The 15,166-nt window shown below is 33.6% G+C and overlaps 1 protein-coding gene across 14 annotated transcripts in view; it reads right to left on the bottom strand.

Annotated features, from left to right (window-relative positions):
* Ppfia2 (PTPRF interacting protein alpha 2) overlaps positions 1–15,166 on the bottom strand; it is a 441,884-nt gene that overhangs the window by 80,982 nt on the left and 345,736 nt on the right. For all 14 annotated transcript variants that reach the window (XM_058585759.1, XM_058585763.1, XM_058585758.1 and 11 more), the window contains 6 exons: positions 15,041–15,124; positions 14,638–14,769; positions 12,790–12,852; positions 8,614–8,705; positions 4,863–4,998; positions 2,731–2,951 (listed from right to left, as the gene is read on the bottom strand). In XM_058585759.1, coding sequence (XP_058441742.1) covers positions 2,731–2,951; positions 4,863–4,998; positions 8,614–8,705; positions 12,790–12,852; positions 14,638–14,769; positions 15,041–15,124 — 728 coding nt within the window. The remainder of the gene's footprint in view (positions 1–2,730; positions 2,952–4,862; positions 4,999–8,613; positions 8,706–12,789; positions 12,853–14,637; positions 14,770–15,040; positions 15,125–15,166) is intronic.

Here is a 15,166-nt window from a genome sequence, read left to right as displayed (position 1 = left end):
GCCCATGGGACATTCAAGGAATCAGAAGTCATATCTAATGGGACAAGAGGCAGGACAGGTGAGTGATAAGAAAATGGTGGGACAGGTAAGACACTATAGACAATATTAAGGATGTTGGTCTTCATATTCAGAAAAATTGAAGAGTTTGAAAAAGAGGACATAAACACATTTAGTTTTTAAAAAGTCTGTTATGACTGCAGTGCTGGGATAAATTAGTTCTGGAACTCAAATATTACAAAGAAACCAGATATAAATTATTGCCCTGTAGGTGAGGAGCAATTGTAGTATGCTGTAGGGTGACATTGGAAGAGGTGATGTGACAGGGAGGCCAATAGACTTAATCAGAACCAAAAAGAACAGTAGAGAGCATGTTCAAATTAGGAAACACCTGCTCATCAACTGAAAAAAACAAGAATAGTTTCATATATTCAAAAGAAAACAAATATACCTGCCACATTTGGGTTTTTACTGGTGTTAGTCAAGGTACTTAGAGTAAAAGAACTGGCCATCATAGAAATAAACATTATGTTAAATGAACATTAAAATTATTATAGTGCTACTATTTTTTCAGTATTTGAAATGTTGACTTGTACAATTTCAATTATATAATGGAAGTCATCAATTATCAAGATGCTGTGTGATCAAAGTATTTTTTTTCTTATATACTATGAAATAAATCACTTTTAGAACATATCACCCACATGTTTCATTGGTTCTGGAATAAAAATATAATAAAGAGATATAATATTATAGCCTAATATTATTATGGTATAATATTAAGTCTGATGGATATTTTAAGACCTTTTTGTTCAAAGAATGCAAATTAATTTTATCCTTATTTACTTACTTAGGAAATTTGTACCACATACTTCCCAAAAATTGGAGGGGATTTTTATTGATCAATGTGATTCCTTCTTTTAAGGGAATCAATGAGCTGTGAACAAGTCTGAAAAGATGCATTTTTTTTTTTACCATGAACTTCAATATTAATGTGTGAAACTTTTATTTTTACAGATATAAGGAATATTCCTTAATGTCCAGAAGGTCTATGGAAGAATTGGGTCTCATTTTAAAATGTGAGAGTAACCACATTGAAAAGCAAATTTAGGCATGACTAAATCCAATTATAATCTATACAAGCATTAAAATTAACAATAAAATTTTCATGTAGTATATTACTAAATGGATTTGATTTTTGTTATTAATAAGTTATTATTGAAAAGCATTTACTTTTTTTAAACTTTCTATAGTTATGGCAGAGAAAAACACACTATCCTACCTTCATTCAGCACACGTTCTGACATGGGTTAAAATTATGTCCCACCTACACTCATTCACACCTGGCCCTAAATCCAGATGTGACCAACTGTATGTGGACATGGAACAATCAGAAGGGCATTAGAGTTAAAAGAGTTCATAAGTGTGAAAACTTGATCTGGTAAAGTTAATGGTTTTCTTTTTCTGTTTCTCCCTCTCTGTTTCCCCCTCATCTGCCTCTCCTGGAAGCTGAAAAAGAGCCTTCCCCAAAATCTGAACTCTGTCTGAACCTTGATGTTGGACTTTCTGGTCTCCAAAACTATCAGAAAATAACTGTTTATTGAAACCATTCAACCTGTGGTGTTTTGTTATGGTAGCCCACGCGGACTAAGTCATCTTCATTGGTGGTGGATTTTTAAAAAATGGTGTTTTAAAAGGTAATTAACATTAATAAACTTTTAAAAAATGTCATCCCTAATATAATGGATTAATATTGATAAATATCAATTAATTTCATTCCAACACCAAATATTTTTAAGGGAGCTGTATATTTAGTGTCTGCTGCAGTATGAAATGACCTTGTTTACCTTATTATTACAAATATTGTCCACTTTAATGGTATATTTTAATTTAAAAAGTACTTTAAAATTCACTGGAGAAATTTTACTTTTAACCTATTCTATTATATTGCCTATCTTAATAGTCTGATATGAGTCAAGCATACTCCTTACAAGGGTTGTCCTAATGTTACACAGAGATTCACAAAATGCTCAGGGAATGTTGAGAAAATGAACATTTGGATCAGTGGATGCCCAGGTGATGTTGTAAGGGGATAAATAAATGAGGATGGTGGGAACATGAGATTAAGAAAGTAATTCAATAAAATGAGTCCACTGTACTCATGCTTTCTTTGCCAAAAAGCAATCTGCCTGCAGCCCTGCCTGGCCTGGGGGATGCAGGAAATGTCACCCTTCTCAAGGAACTGAGGTGGGACAGAAGGCCTGGCAGTCAGTATAGGTAATGAATGATGGGGGTTGCAAAGATGAGTGCTGGTTATCAAAAAAAAAAAAAAAAAGACAAGGGTAGCTAACACCTCTGAGGATCTCACTTCCCAACACAAGCTATTACCTCTTGTGCTGCTTCTTCTTGCCCTCTGGCACATACATGGAGAAGAAAGAGAAGGTGTCGGGATTCCAGGGTCAATAAAAGAGCAACACATACCTACTCCCCTGGACAACCAGCTTTGGGCCCCACTTCTCTTCAGAGAAGTCTGTCCCTGTCCTTTTCTTAAATAAAAAATTGCTTTCCACTCTTGCCTTTGCATTTCTCTGTGTTTAATCTTCAGCACCGGGGGAACAAGGATTGATTCTGATTTCCAAGACCAGTATCAATGTCTCTGATTTGAGATCCATTTCTGTAGTATTAAGGTCTTCTATCCTCATGAAACAAATGGTCAGTACTAATTGAACTCACCGGATTTCTTTGTTAATTGCATCCAATTGTTCCTGAAGCATCATAGCTAGAGTCTGGGCGTCAGAATGACCACTTGGAGAGAGAAGATCCATTGAGCTAAAAATTGTTTCTCTGTCATCATCATCAATATCAGACATTTCAGTGTCACTTTCAAATGGGTGGCTGCTTAGTACTCCTATTTGTTGCGTTCTGTTCCATTCATGATCCCCAAGTGATTTCACCTAAATGGTACACAAACAATGGAGAATATTTATCAGTTGGCTCATTTTTAAAGTACTAATATAAAAAATACCAACAAATGCATGCCAGCTTTTAGAGCTGACCTGGGAAAAACATGACCAACTATTCACCTTTCAATTTATTGGTTCTATAAAATAGAACTAACTTCTTAAAAAAATATTCTAGGGCCTATCCCTTATGAACTTAATCTTGTCTTCCTTTGTTTATGTATTTATTTTGACATTTGAAATAATGACAGGTATTCATTTTCAGCATAAATATCAACATTTTCATAGGAATAGAGATGGTGAACTTCCATGTTATTGATAATCCAGTCACATAACCCTAACCTTTCATAGTAACAATTACTGTAAAGTATATTCATTTCCAACACTTTGCCTATTTCTAAATACAGCAATCACTATTTTCTTGTACTCAAGAGTTAGCATTTCTGATACTCATTGCTCTGAGGCCACTGATATTATATAACAAATTACATAAGAATTCTCTCTTTGGAACTCACATAGGTGCTAACAAAACATTAATAGAATATTGCATAAGGGCTAATTTCATCTCCACTACTCTGGTCACTTGAACACCTTTATTTTTTAAACCTAAGGCATGCTATTTTATATGGCTTATATTTTTGTAAATTAATATAATGAAGCCTGCCCTTGAAAGAGAGTTTTGAGTAACCAATAGGCAGATGGTTTTCAAACTGTGATCTGAAGGTATGAGGGGGTTGGACATAAGGGATAGGCCCTAGAGTATTTTGTTTTAAGAAGTTAGTTTTTATTGTTGTGATCACGCAACAGGAGCTTTATGGAGGACCACATGATATTTCTTAGAGTATTAAGAATTGAGGACCTGAATTAGCATTTACTTTACAGATTGTTTTAGTTTCAAAGAGTACGAATTGTCACATACTAGTGAGAAAAGAACTGATATGAACTTAATTTTGTCTTTATTTGTTTATGTATTTATTCATACATTCAATAGATATTGGATACCTACTATGATGAATGAATTTGTACATGGCATATTGGTGGCAGTTAAAAACCAAAAGGTATTAAGGAACTGTGTACAAATAAGGAAAAATGAATAGTATTTTGAATACATGAAAGTGGGGGAATAAACACAACTTCAGATACTAAGGAACAGTATTATCTTCTATAAAGCTCAACTTTATTACTTACACAAAAAGCATAGCTTAAAATTTTTAAGTTATTGGGGCTGTGGTTGTTGCTCAATGGTAGAGCATTTGCCTAGCATAGGTGAGTCACTGGGTTTGATCCTCAGCACCACATAAAAATAAATAGATAAAATAAAGGTATTGTGTTCACCTACAACTGAAAAAAAAGTTTAAATTAAGTTATTGACAGAATAAAAGGCCCATAGGGCAGTTTTTCATTAACACTTTGGGTGGTTTTTGTACATTTTCCTCCAACCATTTTTAATATAGTAATTTTCATTAAAATATTTGATTAATTTGAATTAACAATATGAACACTACTGCTTACTTGTTTAAAACTTAAGTTCTTTTGTTTGGGAGTATAGTGTAAAGATATATAGTGCATGGTTTTTGAAACTGGGTAAGTATAGGCTCAAGCTTTAACACTAGTAATACTTGTGTGAAGTTGAACAGTTAATCTTTCGGAGCTTCCACATTTTTATGTCTGAAATTATATAAAGTATTACTCACTTCCTAATGTCCTACAGGTAAGAACATGAGACATGCTTAGCTCAATTCCTGATACCTAGTAGAGGCTTTATGTTAGTTATAAATTTAAAAGTATGTCATACTTTGTGCTTGAAATGAATAAAATTAGATTCAATTGTTTTAGTGTTAATATCCAAAATGGAATCATGTTTTTAAATTAAAATGATCAAAGATTTGAAGTATGGTGATTAACCTTTGGCTCATCTCTTCTCACACCCACGCGGCCTCTCCTTGCTCTTCTTATTACTTTAGTTGTTCTGTAATCAGACTGGCTGTCCACTAGGGATCCTACTGAATACCGCAACTCAGCTGAGGTGTCTAGATGAGTTCTGGAGAAATGGAAAAAAAATATGCCATGTATCCAATCTTAAAAATTAAACATACCAGCAAATAACTGCGGCTTAATTGGCAATAAAGCATTAAACCCTGAAGGATATAAACCTCAGAAGAAACTGGTGAACTGTCATGCTTATGAGGCCCCTTTAGAGGTTTATATTAGAAGTTCCAGTCTCAGGACCATCCCTGAAGGTCAAGGCCATTTTTCTTCTTTTAGAATACATTTTCAACTTGTTGTTTATTATCATTTTCAAATGTGATAGTACAACGAAACATGTTAACATTCATAATCAAGATCCATTGCATTAAATGGAACAATTCTATGTAGTTTCTGCTCTTTAGTGGATATCTCAGTATTTCTCATTCATTACCATACTTGTTTTAAATGTTTATCAGCAACTTATCTCAAAACTTTTGGGGCCCCAGAACCTTCCCAATTTTAAGAATTTCAGAGACATTCACTCATACATTCTCTATTTTTCAATTTAGAGAAACAATGAAATACTTAAAACAAGATTGATACAAGGTTAATCATCTTATTTGTTAAAAATAAAATAGGGAGTGCCACTAGGACAGTTTGTTATCATTCATAAAATATTATTACAAAAGAAGTAAGAAAATGCTTTTAGTAAGCACAGTTGATAGTACAATTTGCTTAGAGATGAAACAGTTGGAAAATTCCAATTGGAAAATATCATCACACTGGTTTTCAATAAACATGGTAATAAAGTACACTGTAATCAATGTGCTGAACAGGTTCTTACAGCACATTATTCACATATAGATTTACAGCAAATTCAGTTTATTGCCACAATAATGATGATGATTATGACAGCAACTTCATGTTGTTCTATAAAATGAAATAACAATTCCAACATCAGTAGGAAATAGACTTAATGCTGTGCATTCTGTGGAAATTGGGGCTCCTACTGACTGACTACACATCCTTTTAGTTCTGTTTTTGAATAAAAACAAGCATTTCTGAATATCTGGCAAGATTTGAAAAGGTTTGGTGAAGTCTGGATGTTTACAACAGTGGGAGATGCTAGCCTAGCTTAAGAGAGACCTTGTTTTGCCAAATGGGAAATTAGAGCAAATGAACTAAGGAATCATCCCTCAAATAGTTACTATTTCTATAGCAATCAAATTGAAAATTAAGTAAACATGATTTATAGTGGATACGTCATATCCAAACATTAATCAACCCGGTAATACTAGAAATGCACAACTACAACTTTCAGTGTATTGGATAGAGGCTCTAAGTTTATGAAAACCGAGAAAGATTTTTCTTTTGTTTGTTTTTGATCTCCATTTTTTTTTTTTTTTGGCCACACTACTAATGAAAATGTTCTCTTAGAAGTCTGTGGTTGCCAAATTCGCAAACAGTTGGTATTATTCTGCATTGTCTAGCAAAATAGAGGATTAAATGAGTGAATAGAGCTTCTTACAACTTAAATAAAAGGCCATAAGCATAAGAGAAAGCGGTGTGTAAGTTATTAACATGTCCATCTATCTATCAACCTGTGTCACTATTCAGCCAAGGGTCAGCCCATTGCTTCTTTCTTTACAATGAAGTAGTGATTGAAAACAACTGAGTATGGATAAATTCATTTCATATATGTAATTTGTTCTTGCTTCTTAATTTGTAACTACTTTAACAAAATACATATTGTGGGGTTGGGCTCCAAATTCCTTAATAGGACACCCATAGCATAAGAGTTAATAACAAGAATCAACAAATGGGACTTACTTAAACTGAAAAGTTTTTTTCTCAGCAAGAGAAACAATAAGAGAGGTAAATAGGGAGCCTACATCATGGGAACAAATTTTTACTCCTCACACTTCAGATAGAGCCTTAATATCCAGAGTATTCAAAGAACTCAAAAAATTAGACAATAAGATAACAAATAACCCAATCAACAAATGGGCCAAGGACCTGAACAGACACTTCTCAGAGGAGGACATACAATCAATCAACAAGTACATGAAAAAATGCTCACCATCTCTAGCAGTCAGAGAAATGCAAATCAAAACCACCCTAAGATACCATCTCACTCCAGTAAGATTGGCAGCCATTATGAATTCAAACAACAACAAATGCTGGAGAGGATGTGGGGAAAAGGGTACTCTTGTACATTGCTGGTGGGACTGCAAACTGGTGCGGCCAATTTGGAAAGCAGTATGGAGATTCCTGGGAAAGCTGGGAATGGAACCACCATTTGATCCAGCTATTGCCCTTCTCGGACCTTAAAAAGAGCGTACTACAGGGATACTGCTACATCGATGTTCATAGCAGCACAATTCACAATTGCTAGACTGTGGAACCAACCCAGATGCCCTTCAATAGATGAATGGATAAAAAAATGTGGCATTTATACACCATGGAGTATTACGCAGCACTAAAAAATGACAAAATCATGGAATTTGCAGGGAAATGGATGGCACTAGAGCAGATTATGCTTAGTGAAGCTATCCAATCCCTAAAAAACAAATACCAAATGTCTTCTTGGGTATAATGAAAGCAACTAAGAACAGAGCAGGGAGGAAGAGCAGGAAGAAAAGATTAACATTAAACAGATACATGAGGTGGGAGGGAAAGGGAGAGAAAAGGGAAATTGCATGGTAATGGAGGGAGACCCTCATTGTTATACAAAATTACATATAAGAGGTTGTGAGGGGAATGGGAAAATAAACAAGGAGAGAAATGAATTACAGTAGATGGGGTAGAGAGAGAAGATGGAAGGGGAGGGGAGGGGGGATAGTAGAGGATAGGAAAGGTAGCAGAATACAACAGTTACTAATAGGGCATTATGTAAAAATGTGGATGTGTAACCGATGTGATTCTGCAATCTGTATTTGGGGTAAAATTGGGAGTTCATAACCAACTTGAGTCTAATGTATGAAATATGATATGTCAAGAGCTTTGTAATGTTTTGAACAACCAATAAAAAAAAGAAACATTAATAATCTGACATGTAAATACTACACATGGTTGTAAAAAAAAAATAGAAGCTAAGTGGCCATGGTCACTGATATTTGTTCCCTCACATTAAGCCTTGAACATACTTCTGCATGTTTCCATATTGAACACATGTAGAGAAAGGGACTGGTGTCTTCTCTTAGAATGGACTGTAATCTCTGTATATAGTAATCCCAGTGGCTCAGGAGGCTGAAGCAGGAGGATCGTGAGTTCAAAGCCAGCCTTAGCAATGGGAAGTGATAAGCAACTCAGAGATACTCTGTCTCTAAATAAAATACAAAATAGGGCTGGGGATTTGGTTCAGTGCTTGACTACCCCTGAGTTTAATCCCTAGTACCAAAAAAAAAAAAGTAAAAGAAAAAAAAATCATTTAATATATATTTCTATTTCTATAATTGAATTCAGAATACAAAAGGAATTAATGCTCATTTTATTCAATATTCACAGAGAAAAATTCTAAATCAGAAAAGCTATTTTTGAATGTAGAAATTAAGTCAGCAAAGAGTCAAAGGACAGCAATGACTATTGAGCAGTAGGAAATATCTATTTTAGTTTAGAGTTATGAAACCAGAGAAGATTGATAATGATTCTTAGTGAACTATAGATATACTTATAATAGAATATTTACCTTGATATTGTGGGTTCAATTAAAGAGCCAGTTCTCATTTTCAACTGGTCAAGTTCAGCTCTCAGCTTTTCAATTTCTTCTGCTAGTCTTTCCTAAAAATTAAAAAAGTGTTACTCAGATGATAATCATATGCCAATATTACCAACACTCAATTATGATAAGCCAAAATTGATGTTTTTTAAAGGGAACAATGACAAATATATTTTGATATATAAATATATTAAAGATTATTAAACATGATAGTAAATTATGCCTGAATTTCCTCTCGTAATGAAAATACAAATAATAGAAATTAATAAAAAGTTACCTACATTACCTGGCATTCACTAGTCTTTCATCTCTGCAAATTTACAAAAATATTAAAATCATGACCAGTTATGGAAATATCACTTCAAATACCTAGTAGAAAAAATTGTTTCAAAAATAAAAAAAAGATACCATTTATGTAGTAAGCAAAGATTTTTGCTATTCTCTGAGGACTGATGGACATGTGGGTAAAGGAAAAGGTTGAATTAAAAGAACTAGCAAAAACCAATCGTCACTTCAATAGAAAAGTTAACAACACAATTTTTGGCTTATTTTGTACAATTATTTGTACTTCTGATAATGTTCATTGGTTAAAATTATATATTTCAGTATGAAAATTTATGATAGAAGTTGTCATATTTCTTAGTTAAATGCTACAAAACCACTTAATTTTATATTAATGATTATAACTTTTATACTATTATAAATGTTTAAATGTATCTTTCAGATTTTCTAAGGCTCTTTTCCTGTTTCAGTGGCCAGTGTCTGCATTTGATTCATCCTTCTCTTCTCAACACTCTTAATCAAAATGTGGCCTTCGCCATGTTTCTTTTATCTGCCTTTATAATTCAAAACCACTATCTCACTCCAGATTCTTCTGACTTTTCTCTTGAGTTATCTTGCCAGCTTCAGTATTTTCCCTACATATTCTTTGGCTGGTCATATCATTTTTAAACATATGTATGGTAAAATAATTGCTTTGCTTAAAAATAGCCAATAGTTTCTTATTGAGTTCATTAATTCATTTGTTCATTATTTTTCAGAAAAAAATGCATTGAATTCTTAAGATATAGAAGTACAATGACAGACTTCTTGCCCTCCTTTAATTTACCACACTAAATGTTTATTTTTTCCCCCAAAACAAACACTAAACAAATGGGATGTGTAGGGGCATAGGATGTTATTAGGAAGAAAATGGAGTCATGAAATGGCTTTCTTATAAAATATTTGAGCAAAGACCTAAAGAAGGGTATGATAGTACAGAAAATAGGGGAAAATCTTAGGAAAGGCATTGCAGCTGGAAAGAGAAGCAGGTGCAATTGCCCTTAACTGGAAGAATATTTCATGAATTGGAGGACAAGTGTCCAGCGGGATGGGTTTGAGAGGTTAAGGAGAAAGATGTATATGGGGTGGATATAGAAGACTACCTTTGTGGGATTCAGAAAGGGTAGTTCTGAAAGGCATTGTAAACAATATGATGGTCTTTGGATTTTACTTTGATTGAGATAGGGAGCTGTTTTTTATTTACTTTGAGATAGGTAGAATTTTTGAGAGAAGTATGATTTTTCTGGTAGCTCTGCAAAGGACTGTTGAAAAGAAATAGGAGATAGGAAAAAAAGAAGATTATTGGCAATTTTAAGCTGGGTGCGGTGGTGCATGCCTATAATTCCAGTGGCTCAAGAGGCTGAGGAAGGAGGATCACGAGTTCAAAGCCAGCTTCAGCAAAAGTGAGACACTAAGCAACTCAGTGAGACCCTTTCTCTAAATAAAATATAAAATAGGACTGGGGATATGGCTCACTGTTTGAGTGCTCCTGAGTTCAATCCCTGTTACCCCACCCCACCCCCCAAAAAAAAGAAAAAAAAATATTGGCAATATTCAAAAAATATTTATTAGAATAGAATGGCTTGGACAAGAATGGGTTTGGGAGAGAATGGATAGATTTGACTAGCTTTTGATGGCAGAACTAAAAATTTGCCTATTATTGAACATGGAGTGAAACATAAAAACAGGGTTTAAGAATAACTCCAAGTTTTCTAACTTCATTTACTAAAAGCAGTTGTACTTGTGATTAACTGAGAAGGTGTGTTAGGTGGTGTTGGTGTTTGGCTTATGTGTATAGGGGAGGATGTGGTAGAAGACTCAGATGTTAAATTGAGAGATGTAGGTGTCCAAGTGTACATATTGAGTTAGCACTATAATATACAAACTCCCTCAGGGATATGACCAGTAGGTAATCTAAATTAGAAAATGCTCAACTTGTAGGTGGTGTTTCAGTCCATGAGATCAGGTTTACTTAAGGTGCTGACAGGGAAAATCTACAAGGTAGCTCAAGGGACTTCAAATTTTGAAGATAAGGATAATGAAGAAGAAATAAAAAAAAAGAGGTTGTGCATACAAGGGATATTCCAAAACGGACTGTGATTATAGTTGGTGGGGTGGAAATCTGAGCAATTATAGACATGGTCAGATTAGTGAATATGCTCAGCTATGGGGTATGATAGTACAGAAATGAGGTATGACCTGGGAATACCTTCTCTGAAGACTGGCATAACAAGAATGCAAGCTCAAAATCATTAATAACGTCGGTTGCTTGGGCAGATTGTGGAAGCTGTAATGCTTGGGTTGGTGGTGGGGAATGGGTTCTGGGGATCTTGCCAGGAGCACACAGAGCTTTGAATAACATTGCACAGCATAACAAGATCAAGTCCAAAATTTACAATCTGGTCAAACCTAGTTCTCTAAACACATACCACTCACAGCAAAGGTCTGATGATTCATCTAATCAACCATCATTGGTTTTTCTGTGATGTTACATAAGCTTTATCCTGTACCTTGAATGCCCTACTCTTGCTAGTTGTCAAGATCCCATATGTATTTGAAATCTTACTATAATATCTCCTCTATATAGCCAATATCAACCATTCAGAAGGAATTAGATGCTATCTTCATGTGCCATATTATATTGCTCTAATATACCTATCAATCAGGAGACTGTCAACATCCTGACTATGGGACCAAATGATTATTTTTAAATTAGCATGTATGGTGTCATGTAGAATTGATCTGTCTTTTCTTTGTTCTTCCATGTTTTCCAGTCCTTCTGCATTACAATACTGTTTCTAGAACTTTGATCCTTCCCTCCTTTCCTTCCTTCCTTCCTCCCTCTCTCCCTTTTCTTCTATTTATTTCCCTGCCTCTGTTCTTTCCTTTCTTTCATTTCCTTACTTCCCCTCATGTCTCCATCCATTCCTTTTATCTCTCTTTCAGCACAAAATTATAGATCACTTCTTCAATTAGCAAGTTTAATTAACTAAGATTAATAAAGTATGAAAAGACATGTTACCAACTACAGCTTTTAAGATTTCACAATCTGGTCCTTAATCTTATGCTCAATATCCTACAACAGAAATAATTGATTCCAAACTGCTGTGTCCATTTTTATTTAAGGCCTCACACTCCTCACTTCCCCTCCTAAGCACCTAGAGACCACATTGCATGCATGGTGTTGGAAAGGTTTGCAGCACAGTCCTACCATTGCTTAATTCTTTAGTGGAATCCACCCTCCCTGAGGAATCCTCCACAGCATCCTTGTATGGATCTTTCCTACCCAGAGCTCTCTTCATCCACCACGTTCATTTGGTGCTTGGTATGTGCTACCCTGAATCCTCAATGGTTTATAAAGGGGTGTTCGCTCTTCAATTCGAATTTCACCTACTTTGGAACCAGGATCATGTTGGCAAATATATAACTTAGTACAATTATTATATATAACTGGTATTTATATTTCTGCATAAACAATATCTCAAAAGTAGATACAAATTAGTTCATATATTTTTATTTCATTTGAGGCAGTCAAAAACTAGGACACTTTTGTAATGTTAGAAGCAAGATAGTGATTTTCTTTAAGGAAAGAGGAGTGACTATAAGCTAACATGAAGGGAGCTTCCAGAGTACTGATTTTTAGTGTGTTTGGACAGTAAAACTAATTTGATCTCTATATATACCTGTGCACTTCTCTACAGGTATAATATAAACATTAAAATTGTTTTCAAAAGATTACATCCTAAAATTATTTATTTTCAAATTTATTATACAACAAAACATTCATCAGTGTAGAAAAATAAGGAAAAAACGTATCCATAATACCTTATCATGTAAAGATTCTTCAAGATTCTTTCTGAAAGTTTCGGATTCTTGAATTAAAACATTCTATAAAAATAGAGAATTAGCAATAAATTAAGTAGAAAATATTCAAATATGTAGGTTAATGTTCTAACACTCAAAGATCTCCTTATATTCCTTCCTTGGTGAATCTATTCTTGTTTTCTATGGAAGATTAATGGAATCTTTAAATTTGATACCTTAGCATTGTTGAGAAATATATTATTTATGTAGAAAATGTTATTTTGCAACATTTGTATGGATAAATGGAACAAGTATTACATTTTAAGCTATTTATTTTGCCTACTACAAAATTTATTTTGTCATACTACATTTAAAATTAGAAATTAGATATAATTAGTTAATTCTTCAAATGAGAAATAGTGAGTAACATGCTAAATATTAGCCATGGATATTTTAAAGAATTCAGATAGACTAATTTTCAGTTTTGAAAGAAAGAAGAAATTATTAAGTCAAATTTTTAAAAGTTTACTTTTTGGACTTCTATTTCAATACATTTCATATTTCTAATAATAGTTATCTTATTAAAGAAATAAAAATAAAGTTATAGAAATTTAATAACTGATGTTACATGTAGTGAAGAAATGAAAATAAATTGCATAGATAATTAAAAGAATCTTTGTCACAAAAATACTATGTTAAAAGTCTTGTACTTTTAGTACAACAAAACGTGATTTAAAATAATGCATTGTTGCTGGGTATGGCGGTGCATGCCTGTAATTCCCAGCTACTTGGAGATTGAGGCAGGAGGATTCCAAATTCAAGGCCAGCCTTAGCAACTTGATGAGAACCTCAAAATAGAAAAAAGTCTCAAAATAGAAAAATGAAAAATGCTTGAGAATGTAGCTCAGGGGTAAAGTACCTCTGGGTTTATTCCTCAGGACCACAAAATAATAATAATAATAATTAATAATAATAATAATAATAATAATAATAATAATAATGCAGTCTCTTCAAAATATTGAGTAAAATTCAACTGAGAATGTATTAATTCCATATCAGCCATGTATTTGGAGTTGTATGGGAAGGAGCACGCCTTACGGTTTTCTAGTGGGTAAATTAATGTTTCATTGAAACATTTTTCCTAATTTTTTTAAGTGTCAGGAAAAATGTCAAGATAAAGTAGTTTTTGCATTCAAACTTAGTTTCCATAATGATTTATGCACCTGGGTTTTAGCCCCTACCTTTGTTTATGCTCTGGAATTGGCAATCATCTCACATAACTCTTGCTGGTCTGGTAACTGCCAGCTATCAATGGGACACATAGTTGTGAATCAAATAGCAGACTACACAGATAGATGCACCTTTTTTGAAACAATACATTTGAAAATATTGGGTTCTTAAGCCCTCCAATGATATTGAAAAAAGTTCTGTTTGCAATACAGACTCTTGTACTGCAATTTTTATACTGGTAGTAGGTATCAGTCATTTGAGATACATGAGTTGTTGACAGTCAGATCTCCATCTCCCAAGTGTTGAGTTTTTTCTTATCATTCTTTTTTCACATACAAGGAAAAGATAAATAAAATATTTCATCAAGAGAGCACAGCACATGTTAATACATTTGCCTCTTACAAACATGCTAATGTGAAAAACTTTTATGTCGTGCAGCATTTTTTAATCACTTAAAAATTCATCATCATTGTTTACGGAAATGATTAATTCTCCTCTGAGAATATTTCAGGCATTCTTTAAATTAAGGAAAGCAAATGAATCATTTTGCTAATATGATGATTGCAGCAGCACATCAAGCAAACATGATCACAAATCATTGCTAAATGTTCGTGAGATTCTACTCTTCTGTGCTTTTACCTTCTCTTCCAGAGCAGCCATTCTTTCTTTTAAGTGTAGCTGTAGGCGTTCATTCGATTCAGTCAGAAGTCTGTCCACTGTATCAGATAATCTTTTGTTATGCTCCTCATTCATTTTCTCTCTTTGCCTAGCCTTACATTCAAGAAAAAGAAAAAAAAAAAGTTAATTTGATATGAAAATCATTTAAGAACTGCTCAAGCTTGATTTTATAGCTTTGCTAGATTTAAACTGGATTTAATTTTGTCTATGTTGATTAAATTGGTAGAAACTTTTTTTCCTTTAAATTTCAGAGAGCACATCTAAAGATTCTAAATATAACCCATAATCAAGAAAATTTTTCTTCTTAAATGTAGCCTATAAATCTATAAACAGATAGTGGGGAGTGGCTCATCGATGCACATACTCTTTGAAGTTCTTGATTCTTCTCTTCAAGTTGACCTTCTAGATGTCTCATACGTTCTTCAATATTTCCATGTCTCTCTTCAGCCTGTTGAGAAATATGAAGAATGCACGTGAAATGTAAGATGTG

This window comes from Marmota monax, unplaced genomic scaffold (assembly GCF_021218885.2).
Source record: "Marmota monax isolate L192 unplaced genomic scaffold, Marmota_monax_Labrador192_F-V1.1 WCK01_AAM20220418_F8-fsc00146, whole genome shotgun sequence".
In the NCBI taxonomy this organism is placed as follows: Eukaryota; Metazoa; Chordata; class Mammalia; order Rodentia; family Sciuridae; genus Marmota; species Marmota monax.
The sequence above is the reverse complement of the archived record's forward strand: the minus strand, read 5'-3'. Positions and strand labels throughout refer to the sequence as shown.